General features: G+C 37.7%; 1 protein-coding gene across 1 annotated transcript in view; it reads left to right on the top strand.

Moving 5' to 3' along the window:
* The window catches only part of LOC139723383 (uncharacterized), an 82948-nt gene that overhangs the window by 28027 nt on the left and 31836 nt on the right, over positions 1-23085 (top strand). The window contains exons 3-11 of the mRNA XM_071634630.1: positions 3898-4164; positions 11293-11427; positions 14019-14180; positions 15588-15728; positions 15915-16070; positions 16927-17058; positions 17884-18168; positions 21657-21965; positions 22570-22854. Of these exons, the coding sequence (XP_071490731.1) occupies positions 3898-4164; positions 11293-11427; positions 14019-14180; positions 15588-15728; positions 15915-16070; positions 16927-17058; positions 17884-18168; positions 21657-21965; positions 22570-22854 (1872 nt within the window). The remainder of the gene's footprint in view (positions 1-3897; positions 4165-11292; positions 11428-14018; positions 14181-15587; positions 15729-15914; positions 16071-16926; positions 17059-17883; positions 18169-21656; positions 21966-22569; positions 22855-23085) is intronic.

Here is a 23085-nt window from a genome sequence, read left to right as displayed (position 1 = left end):
AATGTGAAAAAGCATTTTTTTTTCTAACTAACTTCTTCATAGGATGGTTACATGATGAACTTTCACATTCAGAGATCATTGGATATGTTTTGATATCATAAAGCTTACAAGGCCGTCTATTGTTTGGATTTTGAGAAAATGATTATTCAACAACTTACCCATGTAACAACTATACCCGGTCTCCCCTACATGAATACAATCATGTAGTCGAGACTTAGATGTCGATTAAGGACAAAGCTTGGATTTCGTTCAAGCATTTAACAACCAGCAAGTCTATACCTAGAACTGGTGGCACTCTTGGAAAACACAAGTCTACGGCTGGGTCGATTGTGGCAATGATAGTCACAGTGTCATGTGACCTGCATTCATCCAATCAGATCGCAAGGATTTATACATTTGCTGTATAAAACGTAATAATGCATGCAGGTGGATAAGGAAAAAAAAAGAGTTATGACAATTCTGTAATAGCTACATCCATAGTATTAAGGGGATAAAATGAAACTGCATAATGTAGAGATGGCATCCCATTAGAATAGTAATGCACAATCGTGCACGCACACTCTCACAGACAGACACAAACATACACAGACACACACACATATATGCACATGCACACACACACACACACACACACACGCACACACATAGACAGGTATACAATTATTCATTAACATATATTCATTATCAGATCTGCGTTTACCCGATTTATATATACTTTCTACATTGCAACAAAGTACCCCAGTGTATACTGTCACAACATACCCCCAGCAGTGGTACAAATTTTTATTAATACAGTAATAGTTATATTCACGTTTCCTTGGCTGACAAAGTTTTTAGTATATTCAGACAAATGCGTCATTTACCATTTGCAGATAAAACAAAAAACATCATTAGTGCTTTAAAATAGTTCTAAAATGTGAGTTAGGGATAAAAAACAACCACTGTAAAAATTTGAATCCGTGTAATCGATGTTAAGTGTTGTTAAATACACAAAATGTGAACAATAGGCCTAGTTGTAATAAAAATGTGTCAAGACTAAACCGTCTACAGTTACGGTTTATTGAGAAAAACACTGATATCTCCTTTTAGTTTACACGGTGGTTTAGGCTTTATTGCGAACATTTTATATGGTAGGATGTTTTGTGATACAACAGACCTACACGTGTGCATCAAATGTGATATCTTACATTTTTTTAATCTGTGCGCCCAAAGGTAAACATGACCTTTAAAAGATCAAACATATAAGGTATTCTCACAAAGAAAATGAAGTAACTTTCTCTATTTGTTTGGTTAATAGACGAACGAACTTAAAAATCATAACAGCTAGGCCCGGTATCCCCTACTCTCCTATGGAGTCGCCGCAGTGGTCGCGCATACAGGTGTATGTAATGTATATATTTGCATGATTTTATTTATTTATTTATTTGTTTTGTTTCAGTAGGGTAGCTCTGTCAGTGGCTAAACACTGTTATTCTCAGAGGCCCTACACATATAATAACGTACATCACGAAATACATTGTAGACACATTTACCAAGAAAAATAACATAATGTACAATTACGGTACACTTACAACATGGCCAAATAATTGAGCATTGCGGAGGATGGTAGAAAATAAATAAATAACATCATTTTTATCATTACAGTTCACTGGAAAGTGATATGCCAAGACATATCTAAGAAAAATCAAAATGTCTAGGTTACAGCACATGTATATATTGCATAATCCATAATTCTTCATATCACTTCAGATTACATAGGCCTAATTGTAATCCTTTTCGGAAACAATCAACACACAAATTTATTCATTTTTATTATTATATGATAACAGGGCCTTTAAAAACAGGCTAGCTAAATAAACACAAATTTCCTGCTCACAGAACCTTTCTTTCATTCATTATTGTATGTAATTACTGAAATACTATAGCATATGAGAGAGAGAGAGAAAAAAAAATCCTGTTTCAATCAGTATCATATCTGATGGTGTAGAATTCGTAATATCCAACCATATGTAACATTGTTTGAGGAAATAAAAAAGTATATTGAAACGCTGTCAAACAAATGAAAAAAAAATCATTTCATACACATTATTCTGAACAAAAAAAAAAATCACATTACTGGATATCATTTTGTACACAATCTATGCATAATGAAACGTACATCATGATATGAAATACAACACTAGAGATCACAGAATTCATATGAAGAAAAGAATAAAAAAATACTCTCAATATTACATCTGCAGTCGGAATTACTATCATTCCATATATCACTCTCAATAACACCGTTTTAACACAAAAAATACTATACAAAACATACTATTTGTCTCTTACACTTGAATAACACAGTATTCCTGTTACTCTTGTCTTTTAGAAAAAAAAAAATGTTTCACTACAAAACATTTGGCACATATACTAATATCATATGAAAAAATGAAATGAAAAGGAGAAAGTCAAATAATAAAAGAAAAAAAATGATAACTTAGTAACCCAGCTATTTCGCTCATTCTCAAGTATGTCTCACCATCTCCTCCAGTACAGATTTGTAAAAGCTTGTTTTGAGGATGCCTGTTTAATATGATTTGGGAGTTGGTTCCAGATTATTGTTGCTTCATGGGAGAATCTACGTCTTCCCATCTGTGTACGAGCTTTTGGCAAGATTAGACCCAAATTTACAGCACTTCTGGTTCTGTGACTATGCAATGATTGAGACTGGACAAACATGTTTGACAGATAGCACGGTGATTCAGTACTTAGAGCATGGTATACCATTTTGCATTTGTGAAACTTCCACCTTTCTTCAATGTGTACCCATCTCAATTCATCTAATACTGCCTGAGTCGGCGTTCGAACATCAGCTCCTGTAATAACTCTAGCCATCTTTTTGTGCTGTTTGATTATTACATCCTTTGTATTGTGTGTACAATTTGACCAGGCATTGCAGCAGTATTCAAAGAGGGGCATAATGAGTGAATTTGCAAGAAGTTTCAAACTACTTCGTGGTAGGTATTTTTTGACGCGGCACAGTTGAGCAATTCTCGCGCCAATCTTTTTGCTGGTATTTTGGATGTGTTTCTTCCATGTGAGCGATGGGTCTAACCAGACTCCAAGATATTTGAATGATAGTGGCATTATAAGAGCTGTTGCGTTGATGACGGTTTTCAGAGGAATGAGAAGACGAAGGTCTCATTTCAATGTCTATTAGGTGTGCAAAATTTATATCAACACATAAAGAGTAACAGAAATATAAGCAGCATTGAAAATCACTCCCCAAATTCTGTAAATTCGTGAATTTATTTGAATTCCCCAACGTTCGTCACAGCATTACTCGTGCGGATTTGAATGCATTTCACGTGCCTTTTTAATTTGAATGCGAGATCATTTATAAGAGTATCTGAAATAAAGTATACCTATATAACTAATTCAATTGGACTAGTTGGCTTTTTGAGTGTTGATCTTGGTGATAATTCAAATTCGCTCGAAAATAAATGATCGGAATGTTAACTCGAGTGCAACTCTGACGAAATCTGGCGGAAACCCTAAACATAATCATGTAAAAAATGCATGCCTTTATAGTGACCCTAAGATTGTCCGGAGGACTAGCAGCATGGGGTAGAAGGAGCATATACCTAGATCTACACGTGTATTGTGTACAGTGGACTCCCGTTATAAAGAAGTCTTCGGGACCGGCAGTTTTCTTTCGTTATATCGAAATTTCGTTATAACTGAACAAATAAACAATGAAAAAACATAGAACGGATAATGTTGCGGCCTGAATTTTTATTTCGTTGTTAGCGGAATTTCGTTGTTAAAGCGTTCGTTATAACGGGAGTGCACAGTAGGCCTAATGGATATCATCATGATATTGATAAAGCATTCTTTACAATGTCTGTGCATTAGCCTACTTTGAGCCTGTGGATGGGAAATTCACCCGTACAGTGAATGTAGGTGACACAGGAGTGATGATTCAAATGAGAGCTACCAGTAATAGCTCTCTTGAAAACCCTGTGTGGAGAAAGGACGGAGGAGACCCCGTGACAGGACAGACAAACACCACGTTCATGTTTCCTGATCCAATCGTGGCTGAGGATGAAGGCATCTATGAGATTTACTACAGTGGCATGCGAAGTCAAGGAAGAGGAGCCTTGTACAGATTAATAGTTCGAGGTAAGTCATTGAAGCAAGGATAGGTTTTTGTGTATAAAAGAAATATCACACTAGAAAATGTTTCAATGTTTCTTGTTCTGTCTGCTTCTGTGTCAGAAGTTAACCTGGCGTCACCGTTTGATTAAGATCACAGATATTATTATTTATAGATATGGTATGGTCAAAATGCAGATTAACGTACATCGATTATTACACAGTACCATCATCTCCAGTTTCATATCTGAAGAACAGAAAAAACTCCATTATTTTGTACCATAATATTATACAAATTTCTTTACACATGCTGACAAATGCATTTGAATGGACACTGACTTCTAATGTAATCTGTGTAAAATGGGAAATAAAAAAAAGTCTCAAGTTTGAAATTGTTCTGTGCGATTGCAGTGATAAGTACTTTTTGAATGACGAAATATAAGCTTAACACTGCACTAAATTACAAATCATCCATACCCTTCTGTCAAAAATGTACAGGCACTTGTTTGTCATGTTGCCAATCAGTCTATACCCATACGTTTGTCGTCCATGTACAATTGTTTGTGTTTTGTTCCCCCATTATAGACCGAAACCGATATGTGGGTTCTTTTGCCTTGAAGACCACTTGAGGCTTGTAATTTAACTATGTTGAGTTACGTTACAACAATACTCATCTCCGATTTCAAGATCAGTTTCATCTCAGTGAACATTAGGGACCTTTAAATTTGCGGCGAGGACGTTTGAGACGACGCTTGAGGTGGACGTTCTCCTCTTCCCTGCATCGTGTTGAAAAATAGCTTTAGATTACGCTAGGATGCAACCTAAAAATAATCAGAGCGGTTTCAACCCGCTCTGTAAATGGCGCCCCCATAAGATCGGTGCCTGAAGTAGCTCCCAACGTCGTGAATTGAGCGGACGTAAAGGGCAATTCCGCGAAAAATGTTACCTTTCCTGAAAATCATAAATCTGCAATCATTTGAAAAATATATAATGAGCTATAAGGACAAAATTTAATTTAGTACCAAATGCTAGAACTTGTTTAGTTCTTTCATTTAAGTGGTATTTTGATACAATTAAAGTGTATTTAGGCATTCTTTTCTTAAAAAAAAACACTTTTTTGGGCAAAATTTTTGATAATTTTCGTAAAAACACATAATCTTTGACACTCATTATTCCATATTCAGAAACACTTCAGCATTTGTTTCAAAGTAATCTATGGTTAAGAATGAAACAAAAAACACTAATATTAGCCTTGTCTGAGATGTGGACTGTGTGGACTTCACATATTAGATTAATCGGGAGGCTGTTATAGACTTTTGACGCTGCATACAATGCGCTGTTTCTCTTGAAATTTGTGTTTGGCTTTGGGAGGGAAACTTTGGATACGTTATTTCTCAGTTGGTAATGTGACAATTTTGTTGTTAATTTAGCAGAAATCTCCCTAGAAACAAGTTTGCGTAGTAGTTTGAAAACCAATATAGCCAGATCTTTTTCTAACTTCACATTCAGACAGTCTATAGGTTTCATACAGTAGCTTTCGACTATACATACTATTTACTTGTAGGATTATTCTCAGTGCCCTATTCTGAACGACCTGGAATTTCCGTATGGCGGTAGAATTTGAATGCATCCAAATTATATTACAGTAGTCAAAATGGGGTTGTATGATGCTTTTGTACGATAAGATCGCGGTATCTAGGCCAATGAATGCGCGTGTGCGTCTTAACACGTGTAAACTATTTAATGCCTTTGACTTAACATGACTTATTTGTGGAGTCCAGGACAAATGACTATCGAGAATAACGCCAAGGTATTTACATTTCGAGACAAACTCCAGCTTGCTATTTTCAATAAAGAAGGACACGTTACGAAAACGGGATAATCTCCTTTGTGATCCCATCAGCATAGCTTTGCACTTTTTTACATTCAATAGTAACTCATGGCTCTGCCAGTTCACTACTGAGGCTAAGTCATCGTTCACCTTTCTTTCAAGCTCATAGGGGTCTTTAGTTGCTACGTATAGACAAGTATCGTCTGCGTACAGAGACACAGTACAATGATGGACAACACGAGGTAGATCGTTCATGTATAGAATAAATAACAATGGCCCTAGTATACTGCCTTGGGGCACCCCAGATGTGACAAATGATGTGGTCGACGTATGTCCATTTATAATAGTTACTTCCTTACGAAGAGAAAAATAACATTAGAAACATTTTAAAACATCAGCACTGAAACCGTACAATTTCAGTTTCCTGAGCAAAATATCATGGGAAATCATATCAAATGCTTTTTCTAAGTCCAAGGTTACCAAACCCACAACATAACCATTGCCTACGGCGGTGCTTATATTTTCAGTGAGTTCTAAGAGTGCAAGGCTTGTCGAGTGGTTTGGCCTAAAACCAAATTGATTCGGGCACAAGATTTTGTTCTCCGTGAGATATGTGTAAGTCTGCTTAAAAACAACTTGTTCAATTACCTTCGATAGGACAGGAACACAGAAATCGGCCTGTAGTAGCGAGGATCGCAAACATCTCCATTTTTAAACACGGGAGTTATCCGAGCTAATTTCCATTCATCAGGAACATGTCATTCCATTAATGAGAAATTTATTATATGTGTCAACGATTTACCAATGCATTCAATTGAGTCCTTAAAGGACAAGTTCACCTTCATAGACATGTGGTTTGAGTGAATGCAGCAATATTAGTAGAACACATCAGTGAAAGTTTGAGCAAAATCGGACAATCCGTTGAAAAGTTATGAATTTTTAAAGTTTCTGCTCAGTCATGGCTGGATGAAAAGACTACTATAGCTGGTGATGTCACATGAGTACAACGATATAAAGAAAGAATAAAGAAAATTCAACATATTTCCATTTTTCTCGCATAACAAAAGAACACTCGACTTCTCTCTTTCAGAAGGCAGGGGGAATAATATTACCCTTAACATACGTCAGTAGCAAGTCAAAGACATGTGCACTTTATTCAAAGAGTAAAGTTTTGTGAAATTCTCTTTTTATTTTCCTTATATAGTTGTACGCATGTGACATCATACACTGTAGTAGTCTTCTCTTCCAGCAGTGACTGCGCAGATACTTAAAATATTCGTAACTTTTGAACGGATTGGCCAATTTTCCTCAAACTTTCACTGGTGTGTTCTACTAATATTGCTGCATTCTCTCAATCCTTATGTATATGAAGGTGGACTTGTCCTTTAATTACACTGCAAGGAATATAATCAAGTCCTGCTGCTTTATTTCTGGGTATTTTCTTTACTATCCTCGACACATCCTTCTCAGTAACGGGAGTGAAGTAAAGTAAAATATCACGTGACATTGGTTTGAGAAATTGCTCAGGATTTACCTGGAAATCAATCGATGCCTCTCTACATCTTACAGCATCAGCATAATGATTATTAAACACATTTGCTATAATTTTACCATCTGTTATTTCTTCACCATTAAATCTTACCTTTTGAATATTAGATGACTTCTTGCGTGGTATCAAAAATCGTACTAATTTCCATATAACACTGGAGTTTCCCTTATTCTTACAAATACTGTCTACAACATACACACGTTTTGCTGAACGAATCAGAGAAGTTTACACGGTTTTTAAGTTTTTTATATCGCTGCCAATCAGCAGGTATAACTCCAGATTCTTTGGCTTTATTTTACATATTATCTCTTTCTCGCATGGTGTCCAGTATTTGTTTATTCATCCATGGAGACTTCTGTTTTCGCACTCTTTTCCTTTTAACAGGAGCCTGTGTGTCTAGGGCGGCTTTAAATCTTTCAACCCAATTCTCATAAGCCTTTTCAGTATCATTCATTTCAAGGACATCATTCACGGAATGCTCCTGCAGATATCTTATCAGTGTATTAACATCAATTTTCTTAACATTACGTGAACAAATATAATTGTGATCTCTTTGCATATGAGGTTTACATTTCACCCACGTCACTGCAATCATATAATGATCACTCAAACTTACTGGAATAACATTGCAATGTAAGATTTATCACATGACACGAGTGCGAGATCTATTTTTGTTGCAGTGTTTTCAGTCACACGTGTGGCCTCAGTAACATATTGCTTAAAACTATAATCTCTAATCAATTCAAGTGAACGTTTGCTACTGTGTGATAATTTTCCTGATAATAGATCACAATTGAGATCTCCAATCAAAAGATATTGAATTTGTTGCACTTCGACAGTCTGCAGAACTGTTTCAAACGAATCGAATATATGAGCATTAATATGAGTCGGGGGGTCTGTACCATGACATGATTAAAAATGGTTTCTGTTTTTCCAAACTAATTTCAATCCTTCGATTTGCAGATCTTCTCTAATGATGAAGTTTAACGTCTCGCAAATATACATAATTACACCACCGCCTTGTCTATTTCTGTCTCTCCTGGCTATCTTAAATCCCGATATTCCTATCTTTTCGTTACTAATTGAATCATCTAGCCTGGTTTCACATAGAGTTAATATATGAATATGTGATTTTTGCATTATGAGTCGAATTTCATCTATATTTTTAACAAGAGAACAGACATTGAGATGTGCAATATTCATACCAGAATAAGTTTTTAGAGCGTTCAATAAATCACATGACGTTTTAACTTGGTTGAGCTTATTATTTTGACACTGAAGTATTCTATCACAATCTTGACTGTCGTTTGCGCTGAATGGCAATTCATCATATAAACACATATCACAGAACCAGTCTGAGCTTGAGAGAAAAAAAAATCAGATCCAAAGTCGAACACTTCAGGTGAATCCACCTCTTACACATGAAACACATAACTGCATTTTGATTTGATGTAACTGTTGTATTACATGATATGCATGGGTATTTTAAGACCATGTTAAGTCCTTCAACTATTTAAATGTTCGACACAAGTTTGAGAGGAAAAAGACAGTCTGTCAAGTTTCTCGAGGTCTTTTTCACTGTGTATGGCTACTTTCTTCATGTTTTTCGTGAGGGCTGTGATCCTTCCGTCGTATGTCCAAGTTCTTAGAACGTTGGTGTGGCGCAGAGCTTTGTTCAAGAGTTCCTGTCTGTACGCTGTGAGAGATTCGTTGACGTAGAATGGCGTTCCCTTCAGTTTGGCCTTTGCTTTGTACACTCTCTCTCTCTCTGGCGTTGTACGTCGAGAAGCGGACGATGATCGCGTTCGGTTTTCGTTTTCCATGACTGTCTTCTCGAGCGTCGCGTCCATGTCGATTTTGTCGGGCAAGTCGGTGGCTGCGGTCGATATCAGTTGGTTTGATGTCGACGTCTAGCTGATCCTTGGCGAACTGTATGACCACGTCGTCGGTGTTCTCACTGGGTCTCTCAGCTATTCCATGGATTTTGAGGCAGTGTCGTCGATTATACTGCTCTTGGTCGTCGAGCTCGTCATCAACCTCGTCAAGGTTACATCCGGAGTACCGCAGGGCAGTGCCCTAGGCCCACTCCTTTTCTTGATTTACATCAATGATCTACCAGACAGCGTTGAGCACTCGACAACACGCCTTTTCGCTGATGACTGCCTGCTCTACAGGCGCATTAGGTCAGCCCATGATTGTACCAATCTTCAGGAAGACTTAGACCGGCTACAGGAATGGGAGAGCAAATGGAAGATGGAATTTCACCCTTCTAAATGCCAGATCCTTCGTGTGACCAACAAGAGGAAGCAAGTTACTGGCCAGTATAACATCCATGGGCATGATCTCGAAGTGGTGAGTTCCGCAAAATACCTCGGCCTCCACATCGACTGCAAGCTTAACTTCAACTCTCACGTTGATACCACAGTGAAGAAGGCTAACTCTGTTACTGGCTTCTTACGTCGTAACTTCAAACACTGTAGCCGTCACATCAAGCAGGCAACTTACTTCGCATATGTCCGACCAGTGGTGGAATATGCTGCAACAGCATGGGACCCACACACTCAGCGGAACATCAACAAGATCGAGATGGTCCAGCGAAGGTGCGCCCGTTATGTGACAGGTGACTTCAACCAAACATCCAGTGTGACAGCCATGCTTAACAACCTGCAGTGGCATTCCTTACGGGACAGACGCCTTCACAACCGCCTGGCTGTGTTGTATCGCATCCGCTTCAACCTTGTTGACATCGCTTGGCAGTCCTACCTCAGCGAACGGACATCAGCCACTAGATTACACGGCTCTCGACTGCAGACGATCCAATGTAGCAATCAGGCGTATGCTTCTTCCTTCTTCCCAAGGACCTGTAAGGACTGGAACAGCCTCCAAGAGGACCCAGCTTCTTCTTCTTCTCTCGACGCCTTCCGGCTTGTCTTGAGTGGGAAGAAGAAATAGTTTTGTCTCCAGAGGACACACATTTTTACTTACACATTGTATATACATGTACGCACTTGCACAAAAGCTATCCTGTCTTAGACGTGTGTGAGGGTCCACACACTCACACGCATTTCACAGTGCGATAATCTTCAAAACTTGAAGCTGCACTCTACCTGGAAGAAGAAGAAGAAGAAGCCTTTGTTGTAGTTTCCTCATTTGGGATGTGAGCGCACCGATTTCCCTTTCCTTGCTCTCTATATCGAGTCGTAGGGATTCGTACACTCTCTGGGTCACGTCTTCAATGACAGCCTCTTTGACAGCTTTCACAAGGGCAGCCATGACAGTCGGTGAAAGGAGAGCCCGGCGAATCTTTTCAACCAGTATACAATCCAGCTCATTGTTATTATCTGTCACTTGATTGTCCGGCGACGTGATGGTTGGTTGCCCAGCTGGATTTTGGCCATGGTCAGTGGGCTGCTCTTCCTCCGCTGGGTTGCCCGGGCAGGCGTTGTGCCTGTTCGTTTCGGTTTGGGCCTGGTGGCCATCGGCATTGCAGACCCTCAAAATGTCATGAATTCGGAAGAATTCCAGACGAAATGCACTCCACCAGTCGATTCAGTCGTTTAGGGTACAAACATATATCTGCTCTCTATGGTACATCGAAGTCAACAGATGAAATTCAGGGTCAGAAACCAATTGAAATAGCAGAAGGAGTTGCGAAGCTGCGTGCTGCAAGCTGGTTGTCTAACATATCATATGTGTCTTAGGTAATTCATAGAATAAAATGAAATGCTGATGCGACACGCATGATTCTCTCTCTCTCTCTCTCTTATCTATGTAGATTGTCCGGCTGGTAAATGGGGGCCCCCTGACTGCATCAGAGTCTGTGACAAATGCTACAATGGCGGAGTGTGTGATGATGAGACTGGCAGGTGTATTTGTCCAAACAATTTCAGGGGACCAAATTGCTTAGAGAGTAAGTGTACACTATATAGAAGGTTATATGGGTTTAGTTCGGACTTTAGACTTAAATGGACATGCTGATTATATCCTAAGAATAATTTTTCTGTCTAAATTCTATGGTGAAATGACTTTTTAATGATAGAATCAAATAAAGAAAGAAACCATAACTGGCATTCTAACTGGACAAAAATAGATTTACGAATGGAATTTTAAAGAATAAAGTTTAAACCTAACAGTTATATCATATAGTGATGAGCAATGATATTGGTCATTCATTTGCACAAAGCTGAATTTTGATTGAATCTTCTTCTGAAAAAAAAATTGAAAAGATTTCGTGCATCACATAAAACATATTTAGAGTTATGATATACCAATGACAACTTTTAGAAGGAAGTTAAGGGCTATATTTAGTGAAATCACATAAATAACGAGTTTTCTGTGTCTCATTTGAAAAATTTTGACTGACATAGTCTTTCAAAAAATTTTTAAACTTAAATAGCAAAGAGTTGTATAATTGTATGTTCTTCTCGTTGGACAATACCCTCCTTGTTAAGTCTGTTCAAATGCAGACTTCCCTTCAAATATGCTTCTCAACTAACAAACCTAAAGCGTTGGTCACACATTTTACTTGCTAAAGAGGTTTAGCTTCACAGTTTCTATGAGGTCTGGGTCCAAATTTGACAAACACGGTCTATAATCGAATGCATTTGCAATGTAATCGTACGAGGAATGGAAATAACATAAGATTTTGGACTTAGGCTTGCTTATAGTGTTCCACTAAAAAGCAACGCTTCTAGGATCACTTGGAAAGAAAACAAATAACAACAATATATTATATCAATAAAACGTGTTTATGCTAAGTTGAACTACATGCACCATTGGATCATTTTATCATTGATATTATATAATGATGCTGATAAAACAAAACAATATTAACAGAAGGTCCTACTTGTTTTAAAATACAAAGTAACATAGCACTATTCATTTTGCCGTGTCTACCAGGAAAATATGGTGACCAAAACAGAATACACACAGGTGGTCACGAAAAACCACACACACACACACACACACACACACACACACACACACAGACCTCCATATGAATGACAGAAATGCGCGCATGAACAAAATACGCAATACACATTTACTGCACAAAGAAGAACTACTGGTGTTAGCAGCATTTGATAGCAGGATAAAACTCGAGTAAAGACGAGTGTGACCTTTACGGTGCATTATATTGCACTGACAATTCCTAAATCGCTTGGTGGTAAGTGTTGACACTTAGGGTTGCCTATTTATGAATATTATTCCTATTATATATTCCTGTTATATATTCCAATTCAGATAGAGGGCTGTAACCAGCTGGAATAATTACTCTTGGGATCGAAAAAGTAATGTTGAATTTGTATGGATACAGAGATCATTTGCCATTCATTTGCAAACGGGGTGAAATAGGTGTTTTGCAACATAATTTGCAATCTGATGTGATGCGCCCTTGATGTACCAACAATAGCCAGCAAAGGCAATCTAAAACTTCAAAGAAAACTAGGCATAATGACAGCATACTAGTACATGAATGAACTTTCATTATATATCCTCTGAGACTCATACAGCCACAGCAGTTGAATAAAATCAGACTAATCAGATAATCGTATCGCTGCTTGACAAATAAAGAGTTTACTCTAATTTATTATGTCACAGGTTAGTATAACAATCAATGTCTCCGTACAACATGAGCCCATCCAAAATGAAACCTTGTGCGAGACAAGGGTGACGTTGTTTCATTCGTCCACTAACTGTAGGCCTATGTGCAACACGAAACTTCATGTGTGGTATTAAAACATGAGTGGTTGTTGGATATTTCAGACAAGTGTCACCGGGTTGACAAGTATCCTCGCGAAAATCAAAGATTCCTTGAAAAGTCAATTCCAGAGCTTCCGCTGTCCTTATTATAGTCATGACAAAACAGGTTCTGTCAAATATCTTCAAAATCCCTAGTTAAAATAAAAATGGAGGATATTGCACAAGCACAGAACCATGGTAATGGCATTCAACACATTTCAATCGGCATGTGCATAGAGTAAATTGTATTTTGCATTATCCATTGCTTTATTTCTTTCCTGTTCATCCATTGTATTCATTCATGTAATGTGTACAGATGCACTGAACATAAATGTACCCTCCAATATGGGGCAGGTCACATATGGCTGAAAGTATACAACCTACAAGGAACCTGTGATGTAAAGACTACTTGAAAATGTGTAACATTTAAGCGCACTATTACGTATTAGAATTGTCAGTCTATATGGATTGTACAGATTAATCAAATTATGCGTAAAGACTGATACTACAATGTAATTGGGCAGTACAAGTACGTCGTGCATATGGCTGATTCTGAAGTATACATCTTTGCAGACAGATTTGTTGACTTTACCACACTTAGGTGAATGCATACATCATAGGCCCTATAACAGAGTGGACACCAGCGGTTCTATATTGGTTTTGCGATAGTTGTTTCAACTCAATATTTACTGAATCATGAACTTTGGGAAAGTGTTGAAAATAGCTATAGACTGTATTGGTGTGTTACTGATTTCTTCTTAGTCTGCAGAACCGATGGCGGAAATCGATTTGGACCAAACTGTGAGTTCAGATGTACATACAAATCGGAGCGTGCCAGTGCCTGTAGTCATTATCAGTTTTGCCTTCCTGATCCATTCGGGTGTTCTTGTGATACAGGAACACAAGGAATCAATTGTGATACAGGTAGGAACCATTCTCCTGTGAGTCTATTAAGGCTGCAATCATATATCAAGCGTATTTATATTTATTAGTATTGGTTTCCCCACTGTACATTGCACTAAGTACCTGTTACAACTTATGCTACTTGTTTACTGTAAAATGTTTTGTGATGGAAGGTAACTTGATTGATGAATACCAAGGACTAAAAAATAGATATCATAGGGTATACCTGAAACCAACTGGTTGATGTGACATATCTTATGATGAAATGCACATGTTGAATAGAGCACTAACAGCTCATTATAACAGCTTCATATTCAATTCAAGGCAATTGTGCACTTCAAGGCAATGCACTTCATTTTAATCGTCCAATAAAAGATTGTTAGGAAATTCAGTGTGGGATTTTTACATACATGAATGATTGTTACAAACGTCGAGAATACGAAATAGCAAATAAAATACCTGTACATGCAAATAACAAACAAACAAACAAACACACAAACAAACAAATTGGAAGAAAAATATCGTATACAGCACGACAAAAATCGACTCAATTGGCATTATAATTAGAATATAAACTTCCAAGTCTCAGCCCCCTCCCCTCAACTCACGATAGGATAATTATGAAGCTACAAACCCTTGTAGCTTCATGGGATAACGAGGTTTGGGTGAAACAAAGTTACTGTATACTGACGTCTCTCGGAACTCGGACCTACCACGGCGTCTGTTTCTGCGCTGATGCGGTGGCTTCGTTCAGGAGTCATTTCTCGTTGGTACCAATGTAGACAAATCTATGGGGGTGACACGTGACGCCACGGCTCCAGCGAGTTCAAATTCAAATTCAAATTGAATTTAAATTCAAATGAATTTATTAGGAGTTTTCGGTATCGAGTATCATATTACAAATGAAATACAGTCATTTCTTTCTGCTTACAAGACAATAGAACATACGTGTCTACATTCGAATATAAAACTGAGATATACGTGTACAGATTGAAGAAAAGAATATGAGAATACGTCAACAAATTGGGAACCACTCGGGATAAAGTGAATCAAATTCATGTTCATGTATAGTACACATGTAGTACACGTTGGTCATAATATTATGTAATTGAACTGTAGGATTGAGCGGGAGATAAAACAACAAGAAGTAGTACCAAACAGACTGACACGACGTTTAAAATTTTGATAAACATATTCACCGCTGTACAGTAATCACACTGACACAGATGAGATGTTGAAATCAGTCTCCGAAGATGAAAAGTAACATAATAAAGGTTGACAAAAAGGGCGAGAAGTAAAAATCCGTAATCCCACAAGAGCATCACCCTCTAATTGATTAAGTGTTTTTTTCCTGATGAATCCTTCATTTCTCTAAATGATGTTTCACGATTTTTGTTTTAACATCTTTCCTGTCAATCATTAATAAAGATTGTGTCAGCGGAACCTATGGAGCTGGATGCAGTCAAACATGTCACTGTCAGTCAGGCCTTTGTAACAGACATTCTGGACTCTGTAGTCCTACAGAAACTTCTGACTGTGAGACAGGCTGGTCTGGTGACAATTGTCAGAGTGAGTACTGAAAGTTCCTCCGCCTTTTATTTGAAGTCTTATTAGAATCTAAAACCTAGTGTTAAAGAGGAAATCCACTGAAGAATAAATTAACTGTCAATAAGTGTGTATTTAGAGCCAAGATGTTTGTGATATTTGTCAGATGGATTTGATATGTGTTCCATTTTTTTTTCATTCTTTCTTCAGTCCCAGATATCTGTGATGATGGTTACTACGGAACTGACTGCACAGATAAATGTCACTGTTTAAATGATGCACCGTGTGACAAGATAACAGGAGAGTGTCCACATCAGCAGTGTGCCTTGTACTTCAACATCTATGGTGATGGAGTTAAATGCCAAGGTGATAACATAATTTGCTCTCATATATATTTATATATATTTTTAATTTCTCCTGGCTTTTCTTAATCTAATGACAACAAACAGGGGCGGTTCCAGGAATTCCGCAAAGAGGGGGCACCTTTAATTAAGGGTGACGCACAAAAACCCCCTTTTTCTTTTCATTTCTTTCGTTCTAACAAAAAAAAAAGGGTTGCGCACGCCCGATGCCCTCCCCCTGGATCCGCCACTGACAAACCCATTTCTTTTCTGGGGAATACACTCTAAGAAAAGTAGGTTCAACTTTGCACCTTCACTAGTGTCACACTGGAGCACCTGTACGGGTGCAACTGTGCACCTTGCAGACCAGAAAGTTGCAAAGTTGCACCTTTAGAGGTTCCAAAGTTGCACCGGTCAAGGCGCTTTCAGTATGACACTGATAAAAGTGCAAAGGAATCATGTAGATATTCTTAGAGTGTAATACAAAAGAGGCTGTATCATATCCTCTGGTTAAACTGAGAAAACTATGATATCAAATACATTTCAGTTTTCAGTTTGGCATGTGTTATTTCCTCCGTTTGTGCTTGTGGCTGTTGCAACTGAATTATGACAGGCGATTATCACATCTGCATTTGCTCCTCCATGGAAATAACTTTAAAGAAATTAATATACACGAAGATATTTTGAATATCATCGCTGCATAATGTGACACAAGTATCTGTTGAAAAAAGTAGTCTGAACTACATTGTACAGGGTAAGTTATCAATTCATCATCTTTGTTGTATTGGCTGTGCTGAAAGTTTCTTTCACTGTTCTACGTTGGTAATTAGTAACTGGCATTAGTGGATACACTGTCGTTACTTTGATGATGATTGCAACAGAGTGCCCTGGAGCATTATATGGCGTTGGGTGTGCAGATCAATGCCACTGTGATGAAAACACCTGTGACAAAGTGTCAGGAGTCTGTAGAGGACAATGTCTACCACACTGGGTGGAGAGGGACTGTCAAAGAGGTAGAGTGGAGAATGCAATTTCATTTACAGTGTTTTAATGGTATGTGATAGCAGTTTGGTGTTGTAAACACAATTCTTGACTATGAACATAAGTCCCATGGCTTAAATCTAACCTAATGCCTCAAAATCTTACAAGGACATTTTGTTCTTCACATTGTCGCTGTTGACCATGTTTAGTGGTGGTTTAAAGGGGTACCCGACAGTGCCGGGATACTCAATGATAATGGTTGGGTCTTCTGTTAGAGCTGAGGCAACATATTGAAAAGGATTCCCTCGACCGGTAAATACAAACATAATCATTATCTCTGTCATAATCATTGCTGTTATGAGAACTATTACTGTAGAATTATGTGTTTGATAAAATTATTATTATGTCATCATTATTAGCATTATCATCAGCATTACGTGGCAGAATTGCAATGGGAGTTTTTATTAGGATTGTTTTGCGCCAGTGCATCAGTAGCTATCACAAAATATAACATTGGACTTTTATTGATGTAAAAATGTTGTCAAAGAATGGAAACAAAATCAACTTGGTCTCGATACTATATTCTAATACGAATGTTGTGGAAAGGAAGAAACTCGTTCAATTAGGTCCATGGTGGTCCGTCCAGCTAAAATTTGTTCATATTTTTGCAATGGGAAGTAATTGAGAACGTTTGAAATATTGACTGTGTAAAAAAGTTTTTAAACAAATTTTGAAATATAATATAGTGACACCAGGGTATGAAGAAGACTATTTAAAACATTATTACAAGAACATGAAGAAGGGACTGCGAGTTGTAGTCATGTGAATGTAGCACCTGTTATTTTCTTTCCTTCCAGGAATCACTAATGTCTCCATGAATGTCAAAGTAAATCCAAACCAGCCTTCATCCTTCACCTGTGTTGTTGAAGGAGACCCACCACCTAATGCAGGAGATGTTGGCCTCTTCAGGCTCAGGGATGATGTGCGTGATGATTCCGGCATCAGTCAAACCCAGACTTCCTTGGATGCATCTGGAGTAAAGCGTTTGATGATCTTCAGAGTGGATCAGATGACGTCCGGACAATATGAATGCACCTTATATGGAAACCGAGCTTACCGCTCTGTTGATGCAGTGACTTATGGTAAGACAAATATTCTGAAATATATTATGAAGTACTAGTATGGTTGGATGTGCGTCATGTTAACTGTGAAAGAAGGTTCTCCGTAGCGTATCTTGGTGTGAGGTCTGTGCAGCAGTCGCCATAGCAGGAGCATGGGAACGCAAGAAGAAGTTCCAGCACTTTTATTTTCATAATTCACTTAACATCTATAGATAAACTAAGTAAAAAACAAACCAACAAAACGAAACAAACCAAAAAGTGAAAGTAAGTAAACAAACAAACAAGATTCAAGATATAATACAAAGTGGGTCATGACTAGAATGGGTGTCCTCATCTGTGCATAAAAGACAATTATCTGTAGCATGTGAAATATGAAGGAACCGCAAAAAGTTATCGTTGTTACCACGGGTCCTAGGAAAAAGAAAAATACCAATGTATACTTATTCGTTTTGCAGTGAAGATCGAACACAAAGTACTGATGACAAACCTACATGAAAGCTAGAATAGCAAGGTACAAAGGGTAGAAGAATTAAAAGGAAAGAGAAAGAAAAAGAAAAACACAAAAGAAAAATAATAAGAACTGAGAGAGAAAATAGCATATATATACACAAGTATACTTGCATACACAATCTACAGTCAAGCTCATAACGAGTTCAAGGTAGGAGTATATGTACTAGTTTAATGATTTTATGGGAGCATGAACGCTGAAACCAGAGGTATTTCAAAAGCAAGCGTACACTTCAAATCGCCCGCCACGAAATGAAAGAGGATAATGTAAAAAAAAATATAATAATAACAGATTAACAGATTCTACTCTGGAAAGTTATACTAGTTAAGTAGCGTTAATTTCAGTTTTTGTTTGCAAATAAACAGAGAAGAACATTTGACTACATGACAAGTGCGGAAAGATCACTTGAGACTTTGGATGAAAACAATCGCTTGTTGTTGTTGTTGGGTATTTTTTTTTTTTTTTAGTAAAGAATCTTGTGGTGATGACGATTGAAGGGGATTCCAGGTAACTTCATATCTGTGGGTTTGAGGGGGCTTGGTTGTGAATACCTTAACAGACAAGGAGGAGGATTTTGAAGTCGTTGCTTTTCTGTATTGGTAGCCAATGAAGCCAAAGGTCCTCTGTTTCCAGTTATGAAAAAACTTTCACTCTGTTGTGCTGGTTGCATTTCTTCCGCCAGACCTCCCCAACTTAGTCAAGCAGAAATATATGACATTGAGCTCCAGTCTTGTACAATTGCATCAAGCAAACCAGAGATTTCTAAGGCACTTACAAACCTTCTTAGGAGTCTGCCAAATGTTCTTTTCTTTACTTATACTTATAATCATGCGAAGTGCATATTGCAACTTTGCAGTGGCAACCGGTGGCTTTAATGACCGCAAATTATTCAATTTGAGGAAGTGTTAACTCTTCTTATACTTAATTCAAACCGATGAAATGTCCACACTGATCACATTGCATGGCATGTATACATACATATAGATATGCTCTAGACAACCAGAAGTGACATATCCACCAAGCTACCCCACAGTGCATTTGTGACAGGGCTCTACAATGGTGTTTTCTGCTTTGGTGATACCAAGAGATGTCTATTTAGGATTTAAAGCTCAGGTTTTGGGGTAGGATATCATAATAGTGGTTGTATCCTATTTATTTTATACATCAAGCATTGTATAAGACTTATTTTCATACAGATGGGAGGTCTTCAAAATCTAATAATGATTTATTCATCCTTCTATGAAAAAATTTGTCATACTCTCCCGCGTGTTGTTAGATTTGTTAGATTCCTGGCAAAAAGGACCTGTTTAGTATGACAGTTTCTCTTTGATTAAGTTATGCACGTATTTGTTTTGTTGCTAGATAGCATTTATAGCTGAGGTAGTTTGTGGATCAGCTGAGATCTGAATACGTCGAAGTTCTTTGTTTCTTACACAGCTGGTGACGTATTTACACCGTTCATTTAAGTGGTTACATAATAATAGCATCCAAGTTGGAAGTATGACATAGATTTATCATTCATACCATATACGGTTTTGGGTGAGTGCATCAATAATGTAAGAGCAATTTGCAAATTTGTATCAATTTGTATCATAGCTTGTGTTTTACAGGGGTCTAGTGCAGTTGCCCCTGGGCAATAACCCCTGACCCTTCTCACCTTAATTTAACTGAACCCTATCCTAACCCTAACCCAAACTCGATGTAACCCTAAACCTTATTACTAATCAGTATTTAGCCGTGGGGTAATTGTCCTCAGGGATAATTACCCTGATACGGTTTTACAGTCTTAAAGGACAAGTTCACCTTCATAGACATGTGGGCTGAAAGAATGCAGCAATATTAGTAGAACACATCAGTGAGAGTTTGAGGAAAATTGGACAATCCGTTCAAAAGTTATGAATATTTGAAATTTCTGCTCAGTCACAACTGGATGAAAAGACTACTATAGCTTGTGATGTCATATGTGTACAACTCTATAAAGAAAGAATAAAGAAAATTCAACATATTTCCATTTTTCTCGCATAACAAAAGAACACTAAACTTCTCTCTTTTGGGAGGCAAGGGGAATAATATTACCCCTAACATACGTCAGTAACAAGTTGAAGAAATGTGCACTTTATTCAAAAAGTAAAGTTTTGAGAAATTTTCTTTTTATTTTCCTTATATTGTTGTACGCATGTGACATCATACACCGTAGTAGTCTTCTCATCCAGCGTTAATTGCGCAGACATTTTAAAAATTCATAACTTTTGAACGGATTGTCCGATTTTCCTCAAACTTCCACCAATGTGTTTTGCTAATATTGCTGCATTCTCTCAATCCTTATGTATATGAAGGTGGACTTGTCCTTTAAGTAGAGGAATAAAAAAAGTAATAATGTAATTCCATAAACAGGGTAACTATTTGACCAGGAATAGCAACATTTATGGCACTAAATGATAATTGAAGGTTTTGTATCGACGCTGTTTTTCATGCGAATAAAATCTTCACAATATCGCATCAAAGGAAGTTTCTGCTGAATTTTCCTCAAAATAGAATGTTGAAATTATCGATGAAACTTTCCTAAAATTTTGCAAACCCCCTCATGAACTCAAAATCATAGGCTTAATGACGTCACATAAATTTTGCAAAAGAATACAAATTCAGTTTTGAGTAGGTTTCAATCTCACTTTCTTAATAGCAGTAAGCGTTGCACAATGTAACTAGTTAATGTTTCATGAATTCTTTCGGATGTCAGAGTTTCAGCAGGAATTGTTTATTTCATTTCGGTTAGAAACTTAAGTCGAAAGCACTTTATAAAATATTTATCTATTCTTTTATTAATGTCCCAGTAAAAGCCACAAAGTCCGGTTTGCAGCCTCGTGTCTGATTTGTGTCAACTTACAATTTCACAATCACGTACAAGATACATGCAGATCGATGCTCATCGTGGCATACAAAGTTTGTTACACTGGTATTTTGGTTGATTCCTTTTCTTGTGTTTATGATATGTCTTTCGTAGTTTTGCCTGTAGTAGAAGCTGTCCCTACAGTGACTGCATCAACATTCACCTCTCTTACCACTGAGTGGATGGCTTGGAATGAGCAGAGTGATATTGGAGACCCACCTGTAACAGAATACATCGTCTACTACAGAATTCCTGATGGAGACTGGATTGATGGACCAAAAGTTCCAGCCTCAATGACATCTGCTGTATTAAGTGGTCTAGATCAATGCACTAAGTACGAGGTCAGTGTAGCAGCGGTCAGAGAAGGCCCAGGAGGGACCGGACCCAAATCTGACTCAATTGCAACAGTGACCGAGTGTCCAAGTAAGATCTTGTTGTCAGAAATCGTATGCTTGATATAGTAGATACTACCAGGATTGTAGAATAACAGTATTTTACAATGCAGATTATTCTTGCTGCTATGTATTGCTAATGCGAAATGATAAGACAACAAGAATGATACTCACACCAGGGCGTATCGTTTGATATAGTAATCCGTAAATCAATGTACAGTACAACTAGCAATGTAATTTTCATTCCTTTGCTCATGCTCATTTCTACCCTCTGAAGATTGTTTGACCTCAGTAATCTCATCTTCCAAAGACACTTGAGACTACAGTTGTACTTTGTAAACCACCTAACTCTGATAAGAAAGACAATATTGCCATTTAGAAGAACTTGTCAACCAATTACAAATTAAATTCAGCATGAAATTATATAAACATGCCTGGTGGCAAAAATTCCTCATAGTGTAATACAGTAATTTTGCATGCTTTGTTGCTTTTTTAACGCTGTTAAAAACATTGAGAATTGGGATTCAACTTTAAATAAACTGCTTAAGTAGAATATTTATTAAAACGGCGATGCAGCAAGAGATCGTGAGTTAACGTCATGTTAATGAAGCACCTGATATTTTCTTTCCTTTCAGGAATTACTAATGTCTCCATGGATGTCACAGTAAATCCAAACCAGCCTTCATTCTTCACATGTGTTGTTGAAGGAGACCCACCACCTAATGCAGCAGCTGTCAGCCTCTACCGGCTCAGGGATGATGTGCGTGATGATTCTGGCATCAGTCAAAATAAGAGTTCCCTGGATACATCTGGAGGAAAGCGTTTGATAATATTTAGAGTGGATCGGATGGCGTCCGGGCGATATGTATGTGCCTTATATGGTAACCGAGCTAACCTCACTGTTGATGCAGTGACTTATGGTAAGACAAAATATATTCCGAAATGTATCATGAAGTACGGCTGGATGTGCATCATGTTTTTAAGTAAATGTTTGAGTTATGCTGGCATGTGCAGTTCACGTGAGCCAAAAGCCTTGAAAGCTATGAGTTGTTCTTCTAAACTTTGAAGGAATTGAACATGGGACAATGGGAATTCAAGTTGCACGAGTGGGTACTATCGTGGCCCAGGCCTGTATAGAACTAAAAATACGC

Source organism: Diadema antillarum, unplaced genomic scaffold (genome assembly GCF_040938485.1).
Source record: "Diadema antillarum isolate AM-2024a unplaced genomic scaffold, OU_Dant_1.0 scf00000188, whole genome shotgun sequence".
NCBI classification, from domain to species: Eukaryota; Metazoa; Echinodermata; class Echinoidea; order Diadematoida; family Diadematidae; genus Diadema; species Diadema antillarum.
The sequence above is the reverse complement of the archived record's forward strand: the minus strand, read 5'-3'. Positions and strand labels throughout refer to the sequence as shown.